General features: G+C 41.2%; 1 protein-coding gene across 1 annotated transcript; it reads right to left on the reverse strand.

Annotated features, from left to right (window-relative positions):
* LOC307260046 (CD81 protein-like) lies at positions 1-27,583 on the reverse strand. The gene is made up of 8 exons (XM_080040170.1): positions 27,397-27,583; positions 16,806-16,920; positions 6,702-6,799; positions 6,036-6,110; positions 5,516-5,635; positions 3,962-4,063; positions 1,596-1,679; positions 1-825 (listed from the first exon to the last, which is right to left on the reverse strand). The coding sequence occupies exons 1-8, from the start codon at positions 27,460-27,462 to the stop codon at positions 763-765; spliced, it is 723 nt and encodes a 240-aa protein (XP_079896296.1). The 5' UTR covers positions 27,463-27,583; the 3' UTR covers positions 1-762.

Here is a 27,583-nt window from a genome sequence, read left to right on the forward strand (position 1 = left end):
TTAATGGGCTAACAATAGTGTGAAGCTAGTAGCCTCCACAATGAAGTGCACAGTTGTATAAAATGTTTTTTTTTTTTTTTGCACTTACATAAAAGATCAAACCAAATAGAAACATTTTAAAATCCTTTAAGAAATCTTTTTTGAAAAAAAAAAAAAACATTTTATGCAACTGAGCACGTTGTGGACATGTGATTAGACAACCGACAAAATCCACAAATAACCTCGTCATGACAACCATATACCGATTTACAGAGATTCCTTCTTCAACACAAACAAGCAGGGAGTGCAGGGAGGGATCTACAACATCCATGCTCAGGCAGTCATAAAGCACTGTTCATATATAGATTTATATACAGTTTATACATCAAACAGTGGAAAAAAAACATCCATAAAACCATGAATATAAGAGCATGTTCATAGGCCAGGAGGCAAGTAAAACAAACTAACGCGTCACTAAAGACTTTTAAGAGCACCAGCACTGGTGTGAGTGAAAAACCGTGTGATATAATATCTACATGTCGGGGGTTAGGATAAGCACTGGTTAAACATGCATAACAGCATCTGGGACTAAACTAAACAGTGTCATTTTTTTAAATGCTCAAAAGGAGGGGTGGTTTACATTGTCTTATCAGGGAGCTGACTAATTCCTGCAAGCATCTATATATGTGACAATTCCTGCTTATAAAAAAACAAAAAAACAAAACAAATGGAGACGGAGAGTGAAAAAGCTCTTCCTTTCCTTCATTTAGCCAGTGGAAGGCTTTAGTAGACCGGGCTGTTCCGGATCCCACAGCACAACACCATGCTGAAGATCATCTCAAAGATCTGAGAGGAGGAGGAACACACGGTCAAAGTCAAAGTCTTTTATTGGCAGTTCTGATATATGCAAGACATACATCAGAATGGAAATGGAGTTTATCTCTGGCCCACAGTGCAGTTGGAATGATAAAAAATATACAATAGAGTTAAACCTGCAGTGTGTAGAATTTTGGGTTTTATTTCCTAGCAGATTTTGTAGAAAGTAATTATAATATCCATAAGTACATTTAATTTAGTGCATAATAGCTGATTTTTTTTTAAATTTTCTGTGCAATATAAAACAGTATATAAAATAGAATAGAAAGTAAAAAGTAGATAAGTTCAATTGAAATGTGTAATGTGATGAAAAATATTTACAATGTGCAATATGCAATCAACTGGATGTACATTTTAAGGCAGTGAAGAGATATCCTTAATCCTCAACCTTATCCTTATCCTCAATATTCTCCAGCAATCTATCTGTACACCTATTCAATTCAATTATTGGCTTGGAAAAACAGAAGGAAGACATTGCCAGAGCTATTTGCAAATATTAAAACTAAAGTTACTGAGCACATCTTTGTGTATATATATATAAAGAAGCAAAAGCTATTGAGCAATATGAAGCAAAAAAACAAAACAGTAAATACAATTCTAACAATCAAAAAGAGTCACAAGTCTATCTATCTATCTATCTATCTATCTATCTATCTATCTATCTATCTATCTATCTATCTATCTATCTATCTATCTATAAAAAGATTGAATAGAAAGATTTTGCGTCTTTGTTTACTCACCATGATAACAGCGACCGCCAGAGCAGCGATACCGATCAGGTAAATCTTATCTGAGAACAGTTCCGTGATCCTGTCGTGGCAACTCTGCAAAAGAGTAAACATAGAATTAACGTCCTCAAAGGGGTAAACAAAGAGACACATTTGACTTGGGCTTATTACTATTGCAATGCTATTCCACTGTTGTTGTAGTTTCAGTGAGCTTCACCTCATGTAATGAATTCAGAGTTTGGTACAAGCGCGTGTTAATAATACCAAATTGTTCATATTGGCAATTGACTGTTCACTGAGAAAATGGCAGCTGTAGCTAGATAGCCACAGTGGCCTCTCATTTCATCATGCCTGTTGCCATGATACAGCATCATATATACTTAAAGGTGCAGTGTGTGATATGACATCATCAAGTAAGTTCTAGAAAGTTCTAGAATGCAACGCTCCCTGGGTAACCCCACCCCTTTCGAATAATAACAGAAGCTACAGTGGCCTTCAAGGACAAGAACAATTCTAAATTCTAAACAATGCACATGATGACATTCCAAAATGGCAGTGACAAGGCCTTGGTCCAAAGTATGGAGAAATATGGACATATATGAGACCCTTTCTAAGGAGAAAAAAAAAATCTAAAAACAAGTTCAGCTATTATGCACTAAATCAAAACGTACTTATGGATATCATAATTATTTTCTACAAAATCTGCTGGGAAATATAACCCAATATTCTACACACTGCAGGTTTAATACAGAGCTTAGTGTGTTGGAACACTAGAGGGCAACAGAGGGTTTAGCATTGTACCCACGCCAGATCTCCAGTAGGGCCACACCTTAACCAAGAGTTTTTGTTGTTGCTTTAGCTAAAACCAAATTGTAATTGTTGATTGTATAGACATTTAGGGGAGGGGAGTGACAGCTAACAGAATGTGAGAAATGACAGTAACCTACGTAATTATTACACATGGATAGAACAACAAAAGAAACATGTCCAGATCAAATCTGATAAGATGGATTTCTTTTAGCAATCATTGCAGCATTAGGAATACTGAAGTTATTTATCTGCAACTGGAACTAACCAATCTTAATACAAACTGTATTAAGTAGATAAGAACAAGTTGACAGTGCAAATCACACTTCAACATATCATATAGTTATATGGTTGGGGGTGGGGAGTAAGGGCTATCAACACACACGTTTTCTTGCACTACCTAAGAAGTGAGACTAGGCCATTCACATTTTAAAACTTACGCATACATTATAATTCATCAGCCTGCCCACGCATGGCTGATGTCAATCTTGAATCATTTATATTATTGTTATATTTTTTCTTTTTTTCAAATCATTCTACATTCCTTCTAGCACCTGATTTCATTTGGAGTAAAGGCCAGAGCTTCTTTTTAAAAGGTGTTGGCTACTGGGAAACATCAGTTCCAGACAGTGTTGAACAAAGGGCGGGCGATCCTGGCAGTCTCGGATGCTGAGAGGCCCGACTCATTTCAGTAATGTCAATGTGCTGCCAAGAAATCAGGTTAAAGGCCAATGTGCAAGCACAAGTCTGAATACAAATAACTCCGCCTGCAAATATTCAGACAGAGAATGTTGCAGCTAAGCAGACTGACTTGTGTCGCCAGCACTGAGCACAGCCCTCTGTGAATCTCCATATCACAAAGGTTGATGGAATTAAATGCACTCTAGTTAAACTATACTATAACATTCATTTCACCATCAAATCTCAGTGCTCAGTGTTTCTCAGCGTTTTTAGACACGTTACATAACTTGCTCACAGACAGACAAATGTACTTGTCAAGGGCACTCCGATGGTGAGTGGATAGAGCCCGTACCATATTGGCTCCGGCCTTCGTTGCAGTGGTCGTGGGTTCGAATCCGACCCGTGGACCTTTACTGCAGGTCATCCCCCCTCTCTCTCTGTCTCCCCATTTCAACTCTGTCCTATCTAGTAAAACAAGGCTTGAAAATGCCAAAAGATTCTCCAAAAAAAACAAATGTATATCGATTTTTTGATTCAGTTCAACTTCAAAAAGGAGGATTTCAGGTTCTACTCCTTTCCACTGTGTGCTGGGAGGCGTAGTGGCAAATTATGGCATGAAAGCAAATTAAAGTCCATGTCTTATCTATCCTCATTTTATATGTATGTTTAATGTGAAGCTTGTAATGTGACTTTAAAGCAAGCCAACACTACCGGCGACAGCGAAATACATATATTTATATATAAAATTTTGGCAAATTATGAATTATGAAATTATGATCTCTAGTGAACCCAACCTCACAGATAGGCCAAGCTGCTGATGCATGAAAGTGTTGATAAACACCGTTGAAATGGATGGATGGATGGATGGATGGACAGACGAATGCACTTACGGTTGGAATTGTAGAGCCGGACGGGCAGAGGTTGGATACGCCCATTTTGTCTGTTAATACGGTCAGGATACTCGTCATCTTGCCTTTACCACAGCAGTTCAGCTACAACACAAACAGCATACTCATTATGCTTGTACACACTTCCCTTCTGCAGTTTACTTTGTATACACTTATCTGTTGGTGTGCTGTGGACACTCTCTATACAGGTCCTCCCTATACTAAATTCCCATTTGAACTGTTATCTGGCAAGGCCATTAAGTTTTGAAGATAGAAACTTGGGAGTCTACCATAATGTCAAACTGCTATAGGTTTAAGATGAATGGAGCTCTTGTTCTCTGATGTCATAGTCAGGTTGTAGCTAGAAGCTGTGTCCATTAATAAGGCTGCCACTTAATCCTTTCTGTCTTCTCAACCTACACAACTGAACTGTTACTCTTTGTTACTATCAGTGGCCAATCATCTTTCAATCTCTCAGGAGTCGAACGCTAAACATCAGGTTCACTAAAGCTGGGCTTACACTACACGACTTTTCACGCGATTTTACAGTCGCAGACAATCTTCCAATGTCGGACTGAATTCACGGGAGTCGTGCTGGAGTTGTGGCGCGCGCACGTAATCTCAGTCGTTTGGTGTATGGTGGTCATCTGACCCGATTTCAGCCAGTCTTCTTCCCGTCTTGACGTTCCGACATTATCAAACAGGTTTGATATTATCGCTAGTCTTAGGGGGTTGGCTCAAGCGAAATGACGTAAACACTGTCACACTCTCGCATGCACCAAGCACGTCACAGGAGGAGCGGCATTAGTCGCAACCTGTGTCCGCCTGGTGAGGCACTTATTTCGGATACTTTTTCATAGAAGCCTCGGTGGAGAACCAGGCTGACAGCCGCGCAACCTGAACACTCTACCGTCAAATACAGGGTTAGGAGTTCAAGTTATTGGGGGATGAGATCAGCAAATAAAGCTGGTCAAATAACTAAAGGAAGTCCCCCGCTCGGAATATTGAATTAACTTGTTTTTAATTAAATAATCACAATCGCGTTTCCGGAAATAATATTAATCTCAAAAGGAATCTAGTTGTAGTCTTGCAATATGAGACCCCCTGTCTTTTCAAAATCTCACTCTGACTGAAAACTAATGACTAATTGTCTTCAGGTGTGAGTTGATTGTCTTTAGATGTGAGAGGGTTTCAGTCTTCAGTCTTTTCAAAGTCTTTTAAAAGTCCTCTAGTGTAAGCCCAGCATTAGATGTTTGAAATGATTAGAATAAGATTAAATAAATGGGTTGGAAACTGAAAAATTAAATTAAATTCAAAAGCTTATAATAATTAGTGGACTCTATGCTGTTTGGAAAGGGATGTGTCTGTAAATGTTCTATTTTAAAAGGTTTTTTAGTAATATATAACAGTCACTTTATTTGTAATTGCACCTTTAGAAACAATAGTTTAAACCTTACAGTCAAGTGCCTTTACAGAGGATACAGAAACAAATACATTTTATTATGTTATGTTAAAATCCACTTCAAAATATGACCAGATATAAGTTTGCGTTCGTACCGTCTCATGGAAGACCTTGAGCACAGAGGCTGCGGCCTCAGTCTTCTTGGGGTCAGTAACACTTTGCAGCGTGGCCTTGTCGTACACAGTGTCATAGAAGCCGATCATTTCCGACGACACCTGTAAACAGGAACAAGGAGTGTGTTTCTATGGTGTCAAATCGTATCAGTCAGTGTTAGTTAGCATATGGTTTTTGTGTCCCTGATCCATTAGTCTGAAGAATTACACCAACTAATAGGAACAATTATTGATTCTCAACACACACTTCCATAGCAGTCTTTCACACCTGGCTTAGTTTAGGTGTATAGAAAAAAAACAGCCGTCAGACTTATAATAACAACCTTTTTGTAGACTAAAGATGCATTAAAAAAAAACTTTCAAAGATTTAGATTTGTTAGTTGGAGATGTTTGACTTGAGAATGTTTTAGACATCTAAAATACCCATAAGGATCAACAAATACCCAGCAGAGGTATCGTTCCATGCCTATCGCAACCCGTAGTGTATGTTTTGCAGTCTTACAGTGTCTTTGTGCATGAAGCCCCAGATTCCAGCAGCAACCTCGCAGGCGAACAGGAGGACCAGGCAGGCGAAGAACTGTAGGACAGAATAAAACACATCAGGTTACATGGAAGGATTCAGCCAAAACTGATGCTTCACTTAGTACGGGTGTACACTTAAAAGGGCCCTGTGGAGCTTTACTGTAACAAACAACCAATATATTATTATTAATATCCAAAACCTGCATTCCAATACCCATACTTTCTGCTATTTAGTATGGTAGAAGAAAGATCTAGGATGTCCCAATTATTGTGGTCGGATTTAGTATGCTTAAAAATAACTGGCTGCCTACTACATCAGAGATTTTGAGTGTTGGAATCTGCATGCTATTTGGCCGATTCTGACCCGCAATCCAGTACGCATCGGTAGTGATGTCACATTGATTGAGGCCTCCGTATGAAAACAACCAGGGATGAGACGGATATAAAAGTAAGAGGCAAGATCAAGGCGCAATGTTATGATGACATAAATAAGTAAAAGTGTGTCCCAGATATATGCCTACTACTGCATGTAACTAGATACTTTTTATGGCCAAATCTAGTATGTAGAATAGGTAAAGGAAACAGTATGCGATTTGGACATAGGGTGTGTATCTACAGAGGGAACCTTTAAATGTGATGGACTTACAGTTCCCAATAGACACTGGGACTCCTGGATGGCGCCATAGCAACCGAGAAAACCGACCACCATCATGACTGAGCCGACAGCGATCAGGATGTGGACGCCTGGACAGACAGACAGACAGACAGACAGACAGTAGAGATTGACTGGTTAATATCCATGGCAACACACATACATTGACAGCTAGAAATAGAAAGTGCTGCAGGGATGGCCAACATACAGTATCTCACAAAAGTGAGTACACCCCTCACATTTCTTCAAATATTTCATTATATCTTTCCATGGGACAACACTGAAGAAATGACACTTTGATATAATGTAAAGTAGTCAGTGTACAGCTTGTATAACAGTGTACATTTACTGTCGCCTCAAAATAACTCGACACACAGCCATTAATGTCTAAACTGAAGGCAACAAAAGTGAGTACACCCCTGAGTTAAAATGTCCAAATTGGGCCCAAAGTGTCAATATTTTGTGTGGCCACCATTATTTTCCAGCGCTGCCTTAACCTTCATGGGCATGGAGTTCACCAGAGCTTCACATGTTGCCACTGGAATCCTCTTCCACTCATTCATGACAACATAACGGAGCTGGTGGATATTAGAGACCTTGCGCTCCTCCATCTCCCGTTTTAAGAAGCCCCAAAGATGCTCAATAGGGTTTAGGTCTGGGGACATGCTTGGCCAGTCCATCACCTTTACCCTCAGCTTCTTTAGCAAGCAAGTGGTCGTCTTGGAGGTGTGTTTGGGGTCGTTATCATGTTGCAATACTGCCCTGCGGCCCAGTTTACGAAGGTTGAGTGCACGTTTTCAGCGTCATACACAGAGGTTGGCTTTGGAAAATTGACGTATGAGTGCTGCCAGCATTGCTGCAGGGCTTGAAGGGGTGGGGGGTCAACCTGTCAGTGCTCAGACCATACGCCGCACTCTGCATCATACTGGTCTGCATGGCTGTCGTCCCAGAAGGAAACCTCTTCTAAAGATGATGCATAATAAAGCCCACAAATAGTTTGCTGAAGACAAGCAGACTACGGACATGGATCACTGCAACCATGTCCTGTGGTCTGATGAGACCAAGATAAACTTATTTGGTTCAGATGGTGTTAAGAGTGTGTGGTAGCAACCAGGTGAGGAGTACAAAGACAAGTGTGTATTGCCTATAGTCAAGCATGGTGGTTGGAGTGTCATGGTCTGGGGCTGCATGAGTGCTGCCAGCACTGGGGATCTACAGTTCATTGAATACCAACATGTACTGTGCCATACTGAAGCAGAACATGATCCCCTCCCTTCGTAAACTGGGCCGCAGGGCAGTACTGCAACATGATAACGACCCCAAACACACCTCCTAACGACCACTGGCTTGCTAAAGAAGCTGAGGGTAAAGGTTATGGACTGGCCAAGCATGTCCCCAGACCTAAACCCTATTGAGCATCTTTGGGGCTTCTTAAAACAGGAGATGGAGGAGCGCAATGTCTCCAGTATCCACCAGCTCCGTGATGTTGTCATGAATGAGGGGAAGAGGATTCCAGTGGCAACCTGTGAAGCTCTGGTGAACTCCATGCCCATGAGGGTTAAGGTAGTGCTGGAAAATAATGGTGGCCACACAAAATATTGACACTTTGGGCCCAATTTGGACATTTTAACTCAGGGGTGTACTCACTTTTGTAACCGGCAGTTTAGACATTAATCGCTGTGTGTCGAGTTATTTTGAGGCAACAGTAAATTTACACTGTTATATAAGCTGTACACTGACTACTTTACATTATATCAAAGTGTCATTTATTCAGTGTTGTCCCATGGAAAGATATAATGAAATATTTGAAGAAATGTGAGGGGTGTACTCACTTTTGTGAGATACTGTATGTGTCATCAGTTCATATGAACAGCTATTTCAGGAATAGAAACTATATAAAAAAAAAGCTTTAACGTGATATGCTGCAGGTTAATAGGATAAAACATGTAACTTATAGATAACATCATGACACTTTGCAAGTTTATTACTGTCATTAAAACAGTTATTTTTTGTAGTTCTTTAGACAGATTTGAATAAATATGCAACATGTTGTAGTATCTAACTAACTATGTATTCATTTGCAACTCTTAAAAAACCAAAACTCTAGATGTTGGATAAAGTCAGAGTTCAAATCTTTATTTTGTTTTTACAACATATTAGTGTCTAAATTATGTACAAAAAATATTTTGGATACAACCTTTTTTTCATTTTATAGAAAACAAGAAAAAGAAAATGTATCATAAATGAGCCAGTGAAAAAATCCTTCCAACAACTATCAGAATAGTGCAACAAATTATTATGGAAAGTTTAGTTGATGTAAGTTTTTTTAAACGTTGCGATTTCTGGTTAGTATTGAAAAAATAAAGTTGAGATAATGGCTGTTAAAGAATGGTTGTATTGGAGAATTATAGACACAAACACAAGGTTTAGTAAAATAAAACACCTAAATGTAAATTTCAGACCTTTGATTCACACTGGTATAAAAGAAGACATGTTATGACGCAAAATAGACAAAACCCTGACCAGTGCTTGGTAAAAAAAAAAGTATTCTCCACTCCACATACTCTATACCCACCAACATGCATGTAATAACATCTGATGGACAGCAGAAGGCACAGTCCTGTTTTAATGTCAGTAGAGTAGACCATTGTGAGTCATGTTCTAGCTATGTTCACAGGAAGTGGTTTAGTTTTTTCCTACAGTGTCGTCTTTGTAATTCAACACATTATTTTTCATCCATGGCGTAAAAACAGGTCCTGCACTTGTGTAGTTTTTTTTCTCTCAGTTCAAACGTCTCGTAGCATCTCGACAAACCTCCATATGTTTCCCTGTCTTGTGCTTTCTGATGTTTCGCAGGTTAATATTTGACTTTGTTTTAGGGTGCGGGGTTTAGCAGCTACAGCATAGCGAGGTGGATGTGGGTGAATGTGCTTAACTGGCTTTATCCAGACACAGTCATTTCCCTGCCACACATTTTGCTCTTAGTTCTTTTAATTTTTAGGAGCTGTGGATGTAAACCCCAGCTGTGATTTGACTTTTTTTTTAAAGTAGAAAAGCAGAGAAAAGGAAGTGAAACAGCCTATTTACAGGCTTGGGTCAAAGGGCTAAAATTGGCATTGAAAGACGATCATCGTTGTAGTACAGCTGTTCTGTTCTTTTTTGTGCCTGTGAAAAAACACAGCTTTAATCCACAGGACATTTTTTCTTTCTTCTATCACCTTTTAAAGACCAATCTGCTGTTCTCCATGGTTTAGGACTGCTTTAAGACTGCTTGCTGTGTTTATATTGTTAAGTGTTTTTTTTCTCCATAGAGCAGTACGTTTCCATTCATTTCAGTTCATGAAGAAACTCTTGCGACATGATTGAGTCAGTTTTTAAATTTTTTTTATTACTGCGATTACGTGACTGGTTTTAATGGCGTGGTAATGCTGTTCAAAGTGTGGACACTTGAAGTCCATTTGTGGTGCGTTCGTGTGCAGATAGAAGGCTCAGAATGTGACATATTAGCGTTAGCTGAGGATAAGTGTAGCTTTCACACAGGTTTTACTGGAGCTCATTTCAATGCAATCCGTTTTCACGCACATTTGATCAAGTCTGTTGGTTTTGATATCATGTTTCCCAGACCCAGAGATACTGTCATTTCACTTCCCATGAACTTGGTGTTGTCACAGTTAGTCCTTGCCACATCACACGCCTCTGGCCTCTATTAAGCAATCAAGCTCAACAGCTGCTACCAAATGTTAAACAAAAAGAAAACTTTTGAAAAGGGCATTTGTAAAGACATAATGATGAAAGAATTCATAATACATTTTAAAAACGTTTTATTCCATTGATATGTTTTATTTTATTCCATATATTATTGATTTCATTATTGCACTGTTATTTAATTAGTATTGAACACTTTGGGTTTGCCTTAATTACTAAATGCCCACTTCAATTTTATCCAACTAAATCATTGTTCAGCATAGTTCAACAATTATGGATGTCAGTGAGCACCAGCTTACGGTGCTTTTATAAGACTGGGAGTGCAGCTCTCTGTGTCCAGCTACAGCATCATTACTCCTGCTTGTCAGCCCGGACATAATTCGATTGTGGACCACTAACGATTGTGGACCCGTACCTACGTACATCACCCCACCGCACCCCACCCGGCTCTTTTCTACCCACGAGCCACTCACTGTCTCACACACACAAGCACTAAGGATAATTTATAGATCGATATCTTGGAGAGCGACCAAGTGCTCCTTCCGTGTCTTACATTGTGGCTCACCAGACTGACACAGCCGCGCCCTCTTTTCTTCTCATGCCATTTCTCTCCCTCTCTCCCGCCATCGTTTTAATGCATTCGCCTAGTCGAAATTATACTCTCAATAATTCCATTTACTTAAATGTCTTTTCCTGTCCGTCTCGATTTAATCTTATCGTGGATCCTCTTCCATTATGGCCCGTTTCCATTCATCGGGCTTCCTGCTTCTCCTCTCTACAGTATAAGGACCAGCTGATGGGTGTTGAAGCACTGCTGTGAGATGATGTGTCAAGATCATCTCCAATTACAAAGGCTACAAATACAAAGACCACATGGTGTGCCATCAAGTCATAAAATCTAGTAATGACAAAGGGTTCCTTAACTTAACTTTACATTTATTTCCATATGGAAAAAATCGAGTATTAGATTCTAATTTGTATTGCTCCTAACAGGTGCTTCAACCAAAGTGCTTGTTGCATCTTGAATCAGATGTCTACTTTCATATGGGCAAACGAGTGCAACACTATAACTGAACTGCTGTCACCATTTGTCGAATGCACTGCGCCCTGCCTCTCCCTATTACAGTACACCAGGCCTTTCACGCCGCCTTCAAGTGGAGCTGCTCAGATCAGCTAGAAACACTTGTGCCTTCACACATAATCAGTAATCGTCAAACGAACGACATTTTTAGAACTTCAGTCGCATGCGCTTACAAGTTGTCATACGGGAGGGAATTACTCTTTTATAAATGACATACAATATACAACAAAGTTAAATAAAACAATGTGTCCTTTATAATGAGCGTATGAAAACGCAACTACTCTAACCTATGTTCTTGAAAAACAAAATAAGGGTATTGTGTTGGTCCATCCGCTCAACATATTAGTGTACAAGTGAAACTTCCCTAAGATGATGTAGCTGATGTGAAAACGTAGGTCGAAATATTTCATGCGTTAATTGTTATCTGTGAAGTCATCCGACTATTGTTTATCATACAATGAAAGCCTTCCTTACAGCTGCTTCCTGTTCCCTGTTATATTTTGATAAGTGTATTAATATCAGTGCAGTCCGGCCATGGGGTCACCAGAAGTTTTGACTTCAGATTTGAACAAACATAGGGGAAAAGACCTTTCAGGCGCGAATGTCATGCAGGACACTTCTCCAGCCGCAGACAGCGTGTCAACACTGCAGACTAAACAGTTTTAGCTATACAGAATTACTTCCCCCTCCCCCCGGCACCAATACTTACATTATAACAAGACAGGTTTGTTCACAACAAGCCTAGTTTTAGTCTCACAAACATCTATCTGCGATCTAAAGTTGGGAAGCTAATGGTCCAGTCCGCACAAAGAACAGCATAAGAAAATTAACATGTAGAGTTTAGGTATGGATCATGGGTGGGATTAGCAGATACATGTGGACATCTTAAATTCCAATCCCTTACTGGACGAGAATATGAAACTCAGGCCAGTCATTGGGAACTCTGAGGCGGGATACTCCTTTGACTGCAAATCTATTTCTGGGAGAGGTTTCTGTAAACCACTGGATATGTGTAGGTCTGGAACAGATATGGGACTACCCAATTAAAAAAAAACTAGAGTGTCATGTTGGTTTTATGTCAGGAATCCTGGGAATCACCTTCGTTGTCACTGTGTGCCAGCCAGCAACCTTGTTAATGAGTGAATTACTATGTGGTCTACAGCTGGACAGGAAAGTGAGTCAAGCACTTCAAGTTATGACTTCCTGAAGCCCCAACCGCCTTGCTCATTTAGTCGACATGATTATGATGGGTGTTATGAATCCACGACTATACTTATTTGGTTGTGCTTGGATTTCCCCTGCTCTGCCTATACAGTATATGAACAGTGACAAGTTCTTCATGAATTAAAATATACTGTATATATGAATACACTTTCATCAAACCCAAAAGAACTAATGAAGGTTTTACAGAAATAAACCCACCAGTAAATAAACTGCAGTAGTTGGATTTGATGTTTTTCAGACACGTAACAGAGCTAGAGGTCTTCTTGGCCTCCCTGATAAAAACTGAAGCATTTGTAAAGATGTTGTTTAAGGTATCTTGACCTTTATTTGACAGTTCAAGATCAGACAGTACAGAATGGAAATGGGGAGACATGCAGTAAAGGAAGCATATTTTTTTTTTAAGATTATTTTTTGGCATCCACTACGTCATCGGAGCGCCCCAAAAGGAAGCATTTCTAACCAAGATTAAGATAGGTATCCTCTGGTGAAAGGTCCTTACTATTTCAGAAAGATGTACTTATAATACAATCCGGAACGAAATGAATGTTCATCTGCTTGCGACTGAACTGATGTAAGGGGAAAGTAAATATGACCTAACAGGAACTGACACAACAAGTTTGTGAAATATTTGACTTATCAGGCTTCATTCAAAGTTTTGAAGTTCTCCAATGGAACATGACACATTGAACAGATTATTCAGCTGTTAGTTTGGAGAAGAGTGAGTCAAACGAGTGTAATTATGTAGAAAGGCGAGAGGTGGGCTGCCATTGGGTAGCTGTGTCTGAGAGTGGGTAGGGGGTGGGGAAAGAAGAGAAGCAGATGTAGGACTCCATATTGAAAAGTTCCTGGCAGTAGGGGAAGGGAATAAAGGGCAGACGGAGAGATGTAGGGAGGGAGGGACTAGGGGGAAAATAAGGGTAAGTGAGACAGCGCGACTGGAACACTAACCACAACCAGATGGGGAAACGAGGGGGAGCGACAGTGGAAAGAAACTGAACGGATTGAAGGAGAGGAACACTTTTACTGGGCAGGGAGGAAGAGGAGGAGAAGGGAGGGCCAGTGAGGAATTTTTTCCTATACCGACTAAGCTCTTTCTCCCCTCCTTTGGAATGAGAGGGAGGCTTTATGTAATGGGTAGGACGCAATCATTGACGCTGTTCAAGAGAAAAGTCCGAGAGTAGCTCCTCACACTTACATTGAACGACCACAGCTATGCTGCTTCAGAGGACGGCAAAAACACAACAATCCAAAGGCCCCGCCATTTCTACTGTATTTTAAATTTCATCTCCTCTTTCATGGCTCTTCTTGCCCACAAGGCAGATGACTCAGGGTGTTGACTCAGTAAGGAGGCACCCACTAGGGTAATGGGGATGTCCATGGCGGTTTGCAGAGTTGGAGAGGTGACTAACTTCATGTAGGAGTGCTGTACCCAGAGTCACATGATGAGCTGTGTGTCCCCTGTTAGTCCCGGTCACAAGGTGCTGGTGATCTGGGCGAGGCGGGGTCGTCCACCTCATTGTAAGGCATTTCACACCAGTTTAAGAATATCAGGTCTTAATTACCAAGGGCCAACCCTGTACAACCTGTACTTTACAGTACAGTGTATCTGTGCGATGCTATGTTGGAGCGAGTGGATGCTGATGGAGCTGAAACAATAAGTCAGTTGGTTGAGCTAGTCAGCAGAAATTGTAATTAACAATCCTGAAGTAAATATTTGCCAACACATCTGGTGTTGGGTGAAGATGCCAAAAGCTCTGACTTCTCAAAGGTTTCTATTTATATCCCTGGAAAGTTTCTTTTGGAGTTTTGTAATGTTGGTTGAAATGTTAAATTTAGTTCTGAAATTCTGACTGTTATCTGACATTATTTTAGACAGAGCAACGGATTGGTTAATCAACCAACTTTTGATAGAGTGTAGCGAACTAGTGGCCCTAATGTTCAGCTTAGACAGATCAATATTTACATATTAATATCGACATGTCTACGTATTGACATTAATAATGGCTCCATCTGGGCTTCTCCTTTGGTGTGAGGGTCATGCCATTAGAATAGTTATATTTGTGTGCGGCATGAGCTTCAAGCAGAACAAAATAATCTGTAAACTGTTTAGGCCAAGTCAGTGTTATTCTTAATAAATAGCTAAATGGCAGAAATATGTCTTAGATACTCCCCCTCAGTCCCGCTGGTGCAAGGAGGAGCTTGTTTCACCATTTATGGGGTTGCTGAGTGGATCTGTGTTAGATCTTGTGCTTATTGATACTCCATCAGTGTTCAGCACAAACACACTTCCATTTGGTTTCTTCAGGTTGAATTGGTGAAGATACTCTGTAGTGTTTTCAGTTCTGGTTGCTGAGGGCTTATCTCTGTCTAATACATTTCATGATGGTTACTAGATTCCCCTGTCACCTTTACCTTATGTGAAAGGTTTGTCTAATTGTCATAGCAATTTACAACAACAACAAAGTTAATGTTCCTGCGGTTGTTTTGATTTTATTTTGCATCTAAAAGGCTTATCGTCTTGGCATTTGAACTTGTGTGGGGGGAGGGGGGATTAATGGATACCTTTAGTGGGTATTTTGTTTTCAGATACATTAAATGCTTAACATAGTACTTAACATTGTATTCTTACACAAACACGACTCCAAAACAATTTTTCTTTACTTGAAAAATACTTTTAATTCTAAACGGAACTAGATTTAAGACCACCATCATTTGTTCAGCAGGCACTCCAGTCAAACTCAGTGAGCAGCTGGGTGAGGCGGTGACTCGAAAAAACCTCAGGGCCAATTCAGAGATTCTCACACACAGGAGAATGTGCCAGAGGGACGACCGTCTCTGTCCATGAATAGCTGGACAGAGACGAACGGCCTGCATACAATCCTTTTGCTCTGTAGTGTCTGGAACTATATTATTATTAAACTCCTTTACTTGATGCTAAATAAATGTGTAAATGTAATGGTAAATGTGTTACCATTACCTGCTTGAGATTTGAGAGTTGTGAAAAATATCAACAGAATCACATCACATGCTTTCAATTGAGCAAAACCCTTAGTTATAAGTGGTCACAATTCGGTGTATGACTATTAATTACATTTTATAAGAGCAATGTTTCACTTTATTTTTCATTAGGAATGAATATGAAATTCATCTTATTCAATATGGCCTCATAGACTTAAATAGATCCATTAACTCTGTCTATTAATAGTTTAGGTGGAGCTATCAGCTATAGATTACTTCACTGTCAGTCAATGCAGTCATGTGGTTATGTTAAATCCAATGACACATTTCCTTCTACTCTAAATGCATTTCCTGATGTAGCTTTCAAGTGTCTCCACTGAGGAATACATTGACAGACAGGTAAACATGCCTCAAAATTTGTTAACAACTGAGATTCATGGTCTGTTGTGTTGATAACATAGGCTGCCAGCATTTATTCAAACATGCATGACGGAGGACAACACTTAAATAAATCAACTCAGTAGTAGTTAACCCCAGTTATTACACAGCCCTGACAAGTGCTGTGTTCTGATTGGTCAATCACAACATTCTACGGTGTGATATTTCTAGATAACTGACTGAGGTTAAAGATAATTACATGTTGCTATGGGTAACATACTGTTGCTATGGAGATTGTTTCAATTGATCACTTCCTGTCAAATAAATCCCCTGATATACATCTACAAACTGTAACACACTTATCTTTCAAAAAACAATGGAATACTTTTTTTTAACATGTTGAATGTATAAATGTCTACTTTGATGTCATGGTTAATGTCTGAAAAGACTCCAGTCAAGATGTGAGAAGGTTTGGTGCTCTTGTGCGTTATTAACCTTGTCGGTTTTCTTTGTTTACTTCTCGAGAGTGACCCGTTCCCTATACATTATATACTTAACTTAAGTCTGGTTAGTGGACCAAGGGCAGTGTTGTCGTATGGAAATAATGCAAATGAACATCGGGTATGGTTCAGTTTTCAACAAATGTTCTTTTGCCACTAGGTTCTGCATTACTGAACTGTGTCCAGATGTTTTAGCCAGCGATTTCCCCAGAAGAGAAGGATGGGGAGAGTTAGTAGGGATCAGATACGTACTGTAGTAGAAGGTGTTAGGGGCAGATTCTCCATCAATCTCCAGCCCTAGCAAGCTGCTGGTCTTGTGGTCATTTCTCAACCACAGGGCCACACCCAGGATGACACCTCCTGCCAGCTGCAAAACAAAACACAACAACACATGTAGATCCATCAGTACATTTAATTTCATTCAGTACATTGCACTACACATTGTCCTGGTTCTCACGAATCGGACAGAAACCACATTGAAAAACCCATCAAACACGCAATCAAGGTTTTAATTGAAGCAGGCAAAGAGCAGGGGCTCTCCTCCTCTCCTCCAACTTGCACTGGGAAACGGTAAGATAAAATACCTAATTAAAAAATATCAAAACTAGGCGCCACAGGTGTAGACAGTAATAAGAAATGCATATTTGTAAATGCACGAGGTTGTTACAACACAGTTAAAGACCAGTGCTTTTTGAGCCGACAGGCGCTGAGAAATTCGCTCCTGGTGTGGACGACCAAATGATTTTCGGAGCGCTTAACTACTCCCTCAAGTTACAGAAGTGTTACAGAGAAGGGATATTTTCAGTGTATATTTGAGAGAAAAGAATAACGCAGCTAATGCCCGAGGGACCCTTTGTTCAGTTTCTTTTACTTCCTCAGCGTAGCAGCTTCCTGGGGGAAACGCTGCATATACAGCGATGTGTAACTGTTAGTGAAATGTATTGTTCTTTAGGTTGGTTTATATTGACACAAGCCTCCATGAGCCCTTTAGGTTGGGCAGTTGTTATATTTAGAAATCCTTAATATAACAAGCATCGCCACACAGGTCAGCAGTGAAACCATTGGACACAACAGGCAGCACTGCATCTCAGACCTCAATACATTCAAAATAGAAAATGTTGCCAGCATTAAACTAGTTAACATTACGTTTCTGTGGATAGATTGAAACCAACAGGCCCAGCCACCCAAACCACTCCCCGTCCTCCCCGTCTCTATAGTGAGGTTCATTCCAGAGCCAAGGCCAACGGCTGCCTAGCAACCAGATCAACACCACTATTGGCAAGACTGCCGAAATTCAACACACACGCACTCATACACTCCTAAACACACACACACACACACACACACACACACACACACACACACACACACACACACCATTAGACATCCTTTCAGCCTTGATTGCGGTATATGGGATGGGAGACTCCGAGGGATTGGCAGCTATCTCCAACTGTTTCCGACCAACTTTAGGGAAATACTGAAACGTAACTGAAATTCAGTGGGAGTAGTTTAGAAGCCTAAACAACACAGTGGTGTTGAATTGATGTAGAGAGCTAAAACCAATTGGCTGGACAGATTTCTTTTATGATGTTACTTTTGAAACAAAACAGTGACAAATACACTTGTTACAGTTTCTTAAACGTGAATAGTTGGATTGTTTGTCCTTTGTGATAGTAAACTGAAATAATACAATACTATTTTTTTGGGGGGTGCCTTTTCACTTTTATTTGATGGTTAGGTATAGTGAGAAAACGCAGGGAGAGACAGGGGGACAGCATGCAATAAATGACATCTTTACATCTACTGATGGTATCAGCTAGTCCCTACTCACCTGGTACCTACTCCCAAAAAAGTAGGTACCAGGTACTAAATGGTGATTGATTGGTCAGAGCCTCTCATCAGAGGGCAGCCCCCTATCCTGCACAGTCATGTTGGTTTACGTCATGTTGAAAAAATAAATACAACTAGAACTGCAAGCAGTTGTGAACGGGGGCCAAGCCTCCCACGCAACTCGGGAACGGGAGTTGTCGTTCGCGACACAGCCCCCTCGCTTCACAGAATCCGGGGATGTGAAGTTTTTGAATGTGGGATGTTTGGTTTGGGAGCTATAGACCAAAAGGCAAAAAAATCGCAGAGAAAGATGTTCAAGTGGATAAGGAGATTTTTGTGTTTTTGGCGCCCCCTTTTGGAGCAATTTAACAAAAATGTAGAACCAACCTGAGCACCATAGGACAAACACATGTGTAAAGTTTGGTGTTAATAGGATGAATCGTTTTGGATTTAGGAGCAGTTAGGTACAAGGTAGCTAATGGGCGAATCTTTAAAGCGCTACCGTTTGGTCTTCCGATGGTCGTAGAAAAATTATTTATACAACTTTTGCTCGTGGGAGTGGGTAGAGCATAATTCTTTTGGTTTCGTCCAAATCGGGTAACAACTGTAGGAGGAGTATGTTTTGGTGACGAACACAGTTTTTGCAAGATGGCGAAAAATCTATCCAATTGCAAATGGGCGTGGCCATGCTACAATATGCAGCATACTTCAGTGAATATGTGGACACATATTTTTGAATGTGGGATATTCGGTTGGGGAGTTATGAGCAAAAAGAGATTGTCAGCCACTCCGCTGTAATGCACTTTTCAGAATTTCCGGCCCCCAAAAAAAAAAAAAATCTTAATAAGTCCCGCCCACATTAATATTTCTTGGCCATATTTTTTCTATAGACTCAGGTATGCCCCATGATGGTCTCCCTTGATATTTAAGCGGCTAGCTGCAAGTTTATGGCGCCCCCTTTTGGCGAAATTTTCCAATTTTACGAATATATGTCTAAAATTTTGTCTTGATACGATGTACAGTTTTGGATTTATAATCACTTACGTACAAGGTAGTACGAGGAAGCTAATGTTTCGAATCTTTAAAGCGCTACCATTTGGTCTTCGTTTTTCCCATTTGCTCGTGGGTGTCGGTAGAGCATAATGCTATTGGTTTCGTCCAAATCGGGCAAAAACTGTAGGAGGAGTGTGTTTTGGTGACTGACAGTTTTTGCGACATAGCAAAAAATCTATTTACACAAATGGGCGTGGCCTATCTCAAAAGGTGGAGCTGACTTGTGGATATAGAGTTTTTGACTGTCGGACGTTCGGTGTGGGAGTAATAGCCCCAAACGCGTTTCCTTTGTTGTAGTGCCACCTAGTGGCCGGCACGTCTGAATTTTGTCTGCGTACCAGGCACAGACCTGGATAAGCCATGCAAATGGCATGTCCCAACCCTTTACGGTTTGGGCTGCAGCAACAGTTTTACGTTTGTCCAAAGAATAATAATCCCAGCAAAAAAACAATAGGGTCCCCTGCCCAGCAGGGCTACGGAACCGCGTTGCTCTGCAAAATGCGGTCCCATGGCCTTCTCAGGCTTGGCCCCCTAATAACAATAAGAGAGCCTGCTATGACACAGCACGTTTCTCTGACGCTATGGTGACCAGCTACACAGAAGCGGTACTATCATGGGAACTACTGTATCTTGTAATGGAAAACCACCTCCATAAAAGGAATATATGCCATGTGCGGTAACCATGAGTATCATGGCCCTCCAATCCACTGTGTTTAGAATTGTTCGTCAGACAAAAAAGTTGCATGTCCACTAGGCAGTTGACAGGGATTGACATATTGAATCAATTGATCAAGAAATGTCCAATCATCTAAACATGAATTGATCATTAATATAATCGTAACGTTTGGCCATATAGTCAAATTTGAAATAACATTTTTATAGCCGGATACATTTTGTAATGCACTGATTGTGACTGCGTTCCATGATGTTGCTTTGGAAACAGAGTCCTGGTATAGTGACGATTCCGTAGCCAATCAGCACAACCGTTCTGCCAACTGGTTCACTGGCATGGCTTACTAGGAACATAAGTTAGCATTTACAGCTAAATCAAGTTAAAAAGTCAGTTGTGAATAAAGACTTTACAAAGGGAGCAAACTGAAGGATGGATAGCACAGCACACACTGCTTCAGGAATTAAAGTGTCTGATTTGGTTTCACTTTTGTTTTCACTGAAATATCTCAAACTCAAACAACATATCCACAGCCATCAATGTGGTTTACTATTACGGCTTCGGTGGCACATTTTATTCAACACGTTTCACTTTCTGTTCAGGTTGAAAACATCACTTAGATGGCCTTCAGAGGTGGGGGCATTGAAAAGCCCCTTTAATAAAAAAAAACACTACAGAAGATCAGGTGTGACCCATAGTAAAGTGCAGCAAGAACGCACACACACACACACACACACACACACACACACACACACACACACACACACACACACACACACACACACACACACACACACACACACACACACACACACACACACACACACACACACACACACACACACACACACACACACACACACACACACACACACACACACACACACACACACACACACACACACACACACACACACACACACACACACACACACACACACACACACACACAACCCTTGATATTTTCCTAGTTAGGTCATTTATGGGCTTGCATTCGAGCTAAAATAGAATAACAGGTGACTAGCACACTTTTCAGTGACATTATCAACCATCTGCTACTGCTCGTTGGACTTCTGCGTTTGTTGTTAGACATTCCACACCAAGATAACGGTCTGAACACACGGGGCTGACATCAGCATGTTCACTCTGGCCTGCTCTGTCTGAAGAGAGCATACAATACTGGTGGCTGACAGTTTAGTGCGTATCAAACTCCATCTGAACTAAAACGATGTATGGGGGAGCCAATTTGAATACGTTGTAAGGCTGGGAAAGAAAACTGGTAATTCGCCACAGTCCTCACAAGACGGAAGTGTGACATAAAAACGACTGAGGGACTGAAAACTGCTTGGAAAATCATCTGGTGTGAGATCAGCTCAGGCAACACTTTGCTGCCAGCCCTCGCTACAGAGTCTATTTCTGCCTGTTAGCCAGAGTACAGGGGGGTTGTAGAATGCTGGGCATGCTGGAAGAGGGGGGGGGGATGGGGTGTGGTCTGGAGTTCCCATAAGACTCCTATACCACCACATAGAGCCCCCCTCCCCCATACCACCTCACCCCCCCACCCCGTAGCCTCTTCACCCTCTCAGTGTCCAGTGTGATTTATGGAAACAGGAGGTTAGAACCAGTCTCCACGGACGGCTGCTGGACGACCGCACACCACAGTCCAAGCGCCTCTTCAGATGGACTGACAAACAAATCCTCTTCACGGAGCACTTTGGAGCAGCCAATAAAACTAAAAGCTCTAATAAGAGAGGAGGAGCCCGAGGGTGGGGGGTGGGAGGGGGGCTGTAATGAACAAATAATCACATCAAAGCCACTTTTCAGGAATATAACAAACACTTCTTACTGGTGACTCTGTTGACCAGTACAGGGCATTTTAAATAATACCATTTGCATTAGTAAAAAGAGCCAAAAGGAGTTTTACAAATGTGTCAACCTTTATTTATTGATAGTTTGCGGTGGGTGTGTTGTGTGAGCACAACAACATTGGGTGGGGAATTAATTGGTATCACAATATTTCCGGTGCAACATTAAAGCTACTACGAGTAAGTCGGCACGTTGGCGACACCTTTGAACAAAAGCGGTAGTATTATTACGACGCCAGCTGTCGTGAAGCTGTTTTGTAGCTCGTGCAGGGAGTGCAAGATTCATAATAATAATAATAATAATAATAATAATAATAATCAGGAAGCAATATGGTGCGTGTCCGTGTGTTGAAAGTGTGAGGGCACCGGACTCTTTTCGGCTCCGTGAGTCTATGGGTGACACAGCATCAACTAATGCCAGTAAGTGCTAAACACACCTGATTGCAATGAGTTGATGCATTGTCACCTCTCACGGAGCTGAACGAGTCCCTGTGTCCTCACACAAAGCGAATGAACGAGAGATGGCAGTTAGTATGGATCACGATGAGGTAATGTGTTTATGTTGTAAATAATGACTATTTCCGATGAATAATGGTCATCTGATGATGCTGGTGAGGCAAAGTAAACTTTGTTTTAGTAGGCTACCGCTCATTCATTTAGGAGTAAACACTGCAGTCTAGTTTCGCTGCGTGAAATTGTGTATATGTTGCTTGGCAACGCCCTCCCGCCCGACTATCACTCTCCCTTTTAGCTTTTCTTCATTGCATTTTCTTTTTTCTCTTTTATGGTTCAGCCCCGTTATCAGTCATTATGACGACAAACAACTGTCTCAAACAAGGCTCCCGCTCCCCTTCCGTCGCCAGGAGGGATAGGCTTCTCAATTCACGTTCCTGCGCCACACTGAAATCTGTGACCAATACGGATATGTGACCATAGAGCATGCACGCGTGAACCGAAAATCGGACTGGGTGTACGACCAGATCAAATGCAGCAATAAAAACTATATAAAAACGTCTTTCTTTGCACTGATGGTCTCGTTTGCTGTTAAAGGTAATTTATGATTATGAGAGGAAACATGAGGCTGTTTAAAAGATATTTAAATGTTACTCGTAGCCGCTTTAAAGGTGCAGTGTGTAATATGACATCATCAAGAAAGTTCTACAAAGTTCTAGAATGCAACACTCCCTGGGTAACCCCACCCCTTTCGAATAATAACAGAAGCTACAGTGGCCTTCAAGGACAAGAACAATTCTAAATTTTAAACAATGCTCCTGATGACATTCCAACTATGACACTTTCAAGATGGCGGCACTAGGCCTTGGTCCAAAATATGCAGAAATATGGACATATATGAGACCCTTTCTAAGGGAAAAAAAATTATTAAAAAAAAATTTCAGCTATTATGCACTAAATTAAATGTACTTATGGATATTATAATTACTTTCTACAAAATCTGCTAGGAAGTAAAACCCAAAATTCTACACACTGCAGGTTTAAAGGGCCTACTACATAGTACATCTACTGTATGTGGTCCTCCATCCAAGGGACCAGACACAAATCAGGTTTGGAGAATAAATTTACTTTTCAGTCTGTCATTGAAAGAGTGTCAGCAGATTTTGGGGGGGGATTTTCTCTATGCATGTTGCTTTGAGGGGTGTATGGCCCACATTGATATGATACAGAACAGACATTTGCTGAGATTAACCAGAGATTACCATGGATAAACTATCCATGATCGTATTAACGATATCTGCAAGAGCAAGATGAGACAAGGAAATTCAAAATTGAGCACCAGGGGCCATATTACAGAAACTTCCTATCTTAACGCGCCCCACACACATCCTGCGTCTACCTCTGGAGCGCGTCGCCTTACCTTACTGCTGCCTCTCTCGGACTTTTCTCGGACACACATGCAACGTCTCAGCAGCTGCTGCTGCTTGTTGGAAGTTTTATTTTGAAGGGGACACACCAGGAAATGGTGAAACTACAGCGAAAGCTGCCAGTATGAAGTCAATATGACTCTCAGCAGAGTATTTCAAAAATCACTTTACTGATTTATACGGGAGAGAGAGGGGGGTGTGGTCGGGGAAGAAGAAGGCCGTAGACACAGATAGAGCAACGGAAAACTGTTGCGCTCATCATGATCTTTTTTATTTCTTCACTATATTGGATCTCTATATGTGTCATTTATCCAAAAATGAAATGCCAGAACTAATTGAAAATTAGGTTTGAATCCCTCGGATTTTGATTGCACAATTACATCGTGAAATAAAGGGATTATTTGCGTATACGACTGAGGGATGTTTTATTTTGAAATAAACACACCGGGTAAACGTGTAACTAGAGTGAATGCTGCTGGTATGACTGTCAGCAGAGTATTTCTCTATCAGTTAAAGCACAGAGACGCGAGAGAGACGCGCTGCTCTCAGAAAAAAATAGGCGAGCCTCCTGAGGTGAAGGGGAGCGGCGCTGCAGACGTGCCTCCGACGCGCCTCAGCAGTGCGTCCGAGGTTGGATGTGTGCTCGCTCTACGTTGATTTCACAGTCTGTGACCAAAAGTCAGACGCAGACGCGAGGTAGACGCGCAGTAGAGGTAGGATGTGTGTGGGGCGCGTCTTAAGTCCTAACTTAAGATAGGAGAGTCTAAGATAGGATTTTCTCTGATTTGGTATTACAGAAGCAAATCCTAACTAACTTTAGGAATCCTATCTTATCTTACCACATCCTATCCTAAGTCTGTTTAGGAATTCCTAACTGCTAAATCAAACGTCGGTTTGCAGCATTTCTGTCTGTTGCTATGCCACAGACATTTGTAGGCTGACAGCTAACTTTGCTTTATGGAGCAGAAAAGGCCTTTGAATATAAAAAAGACAAGTTTGAGCTGTTGGTGACATCTGTGGAAAGGGTGAAGGAAGTTTTGTCTCCAACAATTTTTTTTCTTTTTTTTTAAGAGTAAGTTCAAGTCATTCAATAGCATTTAAGTAAATACATTCACTGTGTCTCCTTTGACTTGGTTTGAAAAAAGAAAAAACAGCTAGTCTGGGTCCAACTGAAAAGTTAGGCTGGCTGAAGGGTTATCCTAAAGTTAGGAGACATTTTTTAAGATTCTGGGCAGTTAGGATGCTTCTGTAATACACTTTTCCTATCTTGACTTAAGATAGGAACATTGATTTAGGAACTGTTCATCTGTAATGGCTATTTTCCTAAATCAGGTCCTAACTCTAATTACCATGGTTACCAAACAGTTAAGATAGGAATTGTGAGTTAGGAAGTTTCTGTAATACGGCCCCTGGCATCCATCCAAACCTTTTTTTCTGACAAACTGTCAAAGGAATTACCAAACATGTTTGCGAGGTTGACAAGTTTTAAGCGGCATTGAAAACTTGTATGGTGCTTCATTATGTTCTGTGCCTGACTATTCACATGTGGGATGGAGAAACTGCTTACATAATCCAATGTTTGGCCCAGGTTAGCACTGGCTACCATTTTTTCTTTCTAGGAGTTGGGTGGCCCAAACGCCCGATTAGACAGACTGAAGCCTCAAGGTCCTAGGTGGAATCTGTCACAGTAATACTGGGAGGCCCTCATCCCACTCTCTCATCATTTTGGCAGCATGGATTTTAGAGCCTGACAGAACCATGGTTCCAGTTCCCGGTCAGTGCTAGAGCAGGTTAAACTTTGAAGAATGGGTTTGCTTTTCCACAGGCTAGAGAGCCACATCATGACTTCACTGTAGTCTGTGTGTCTCCCGCTCTCCAGGCTAACGCTAGTGCTAGTTTTAAGCATAACAACAACAGCACATTTTGTAAAGTTTTACCCCTGGCTTTACTTTGTTAGCCAAACACGACGTATCCATCTTATTTGCCCTGCTTGTTGCGACCGCTACAGATACGCTGCCACTTCCGGTATAGACAGGAAGTTCAAAGACAAAATAACAGAATAAAATGGGGAGGTGCTACAGTGGACATAGAGTTGGGACTGCCGGGCCAAAAGTCCACCACACTTCTTTCCCCTAGAATATATAACCTTCAATTGTTGGTTCCACAGTATAATAAATTAAACAGATATAAATGCCAGACCATATTATATTGAACTAGTAAATGGTAGAGCCGTGTTGTACAGGTCTGGATACTGGGACACGACGATGCCTTGTATTCTGCCTTGACCGCCAGGCGGTTGTCGCAACTTTAAATCTGGGAACTCTGAGCGTTGCCGCTGCAAGTTGCCGCGTGGGAAGTGTGAAACAGCTTTTAGGCCACTTACAGACCGGTCGTAGAGAAATCGCAGGCCCTCACATTCATTTGAAAGTAGCCAGACTGTCAGAGCAGTGGGGGTGCCACAAAAAAACGTAGGGCTTGGCTCATTCAGCGAAGTATATTTCTTCAGCCTGTTGGCATATGTAAGCCTTTAACTGCGCTGTTTTCGGTCCCAATCCATGTTAAAGCTCATCTCCTGTTCTGTTTCGTACCAGTCACCAGGCAAGAGGGTTGGACGTAACCAATGTGGTCGCTCACTCCCGCTGTTGATTAGTCTCTTTTTTCTCTTCTGATTCAGCTTATGGGTTGTGAATTTTAAATAACAAGCAGCAAAGGGTAATATGAAAACTTCTAGAATCCCTTTAGGAACGCACTAGGCAGCAGCGTTTCACGACAAGGGAAAACTAAACACCCACAAATGTTTACATGATCCATCCCCCCATTACAGGGCCTTGACTCACCAAATGGAAACCACCATGGGTCTCCCCTCCACACACACACACACACACACACACACACACACACACACACACACACACACACACACACACACACACACACACACACACACACTGGGTGGAAGATGTGAGCCAAACAAAGCCATTCCCCAAGCCCCAGCAGTCTCCGCTGCCTAACTTATCAGTAGGCTATCAATCTGTGACCCATTTAACTTGATTCAACTCTGTTCAACATTGTGTTTCAAGTCACAACAAACAAACTGTAAGCAGACTTTTTCACTGTGGGTTAAGGCACTATTTTTGTAGTTTCATTTCATGCTGATTTAACACACAAAGATTCCCTGCTCTATCATGATTTATTAAGATTTAACGACTACGCTATAATACACAGCAAATTCCCTCCTGTGAATCTATACCATGTTAGTGACGTCAATTGACCACACGTCTTCCGAGCATTTTATTTGGTCACCCTAAATTTCACCCAAATCCCACATGTGACGAAGTAGCTGTTATAGGGAATAGACGTGGACAAAGTAACGGTTCCTTTATTTCTCCATCTGCACCGTCCATTCGTTATTGGCTATGTAGCCTATGTCTATGGCATGGTTCATTCCCGAGCACACAAGGCAACACCGCTAACAACAGAGATGAGGCGGACTGAAGTGAACACGCACACTGTGGTAAGCCCCCCCAAAAAACAAGTGTGCTCACCCAGAAGATGAAGTTGAAGAAGAAAAGCAGGTACTTGATACATTTGGTGCAGCCTTCGACTCCCATGTCTCCCGTTCGCTAGATATTTTCGACGAAAGGTTTGGTTTGGTTCAAACAGAAGGCCAAGTACCGCGGCGTGTAGCGTGTAAAGGACTGAAATGAATCTCGACTGGAAACCCTGACTTCA

Source organism: Ammodytes marinus (genome assembly GCF_949987685.1).
Source record: "Ammodytes marinus genome assembly, chromosome: 1".
In the NCBI taxonomy this organism is placed as follows: domain Eukaryota; kingdom Metazoa; phylum Chordata; class Actinopteri; order Uranoscopiformes; family Ammodytidae; genus Ammodytes; species Ammodytes marinus.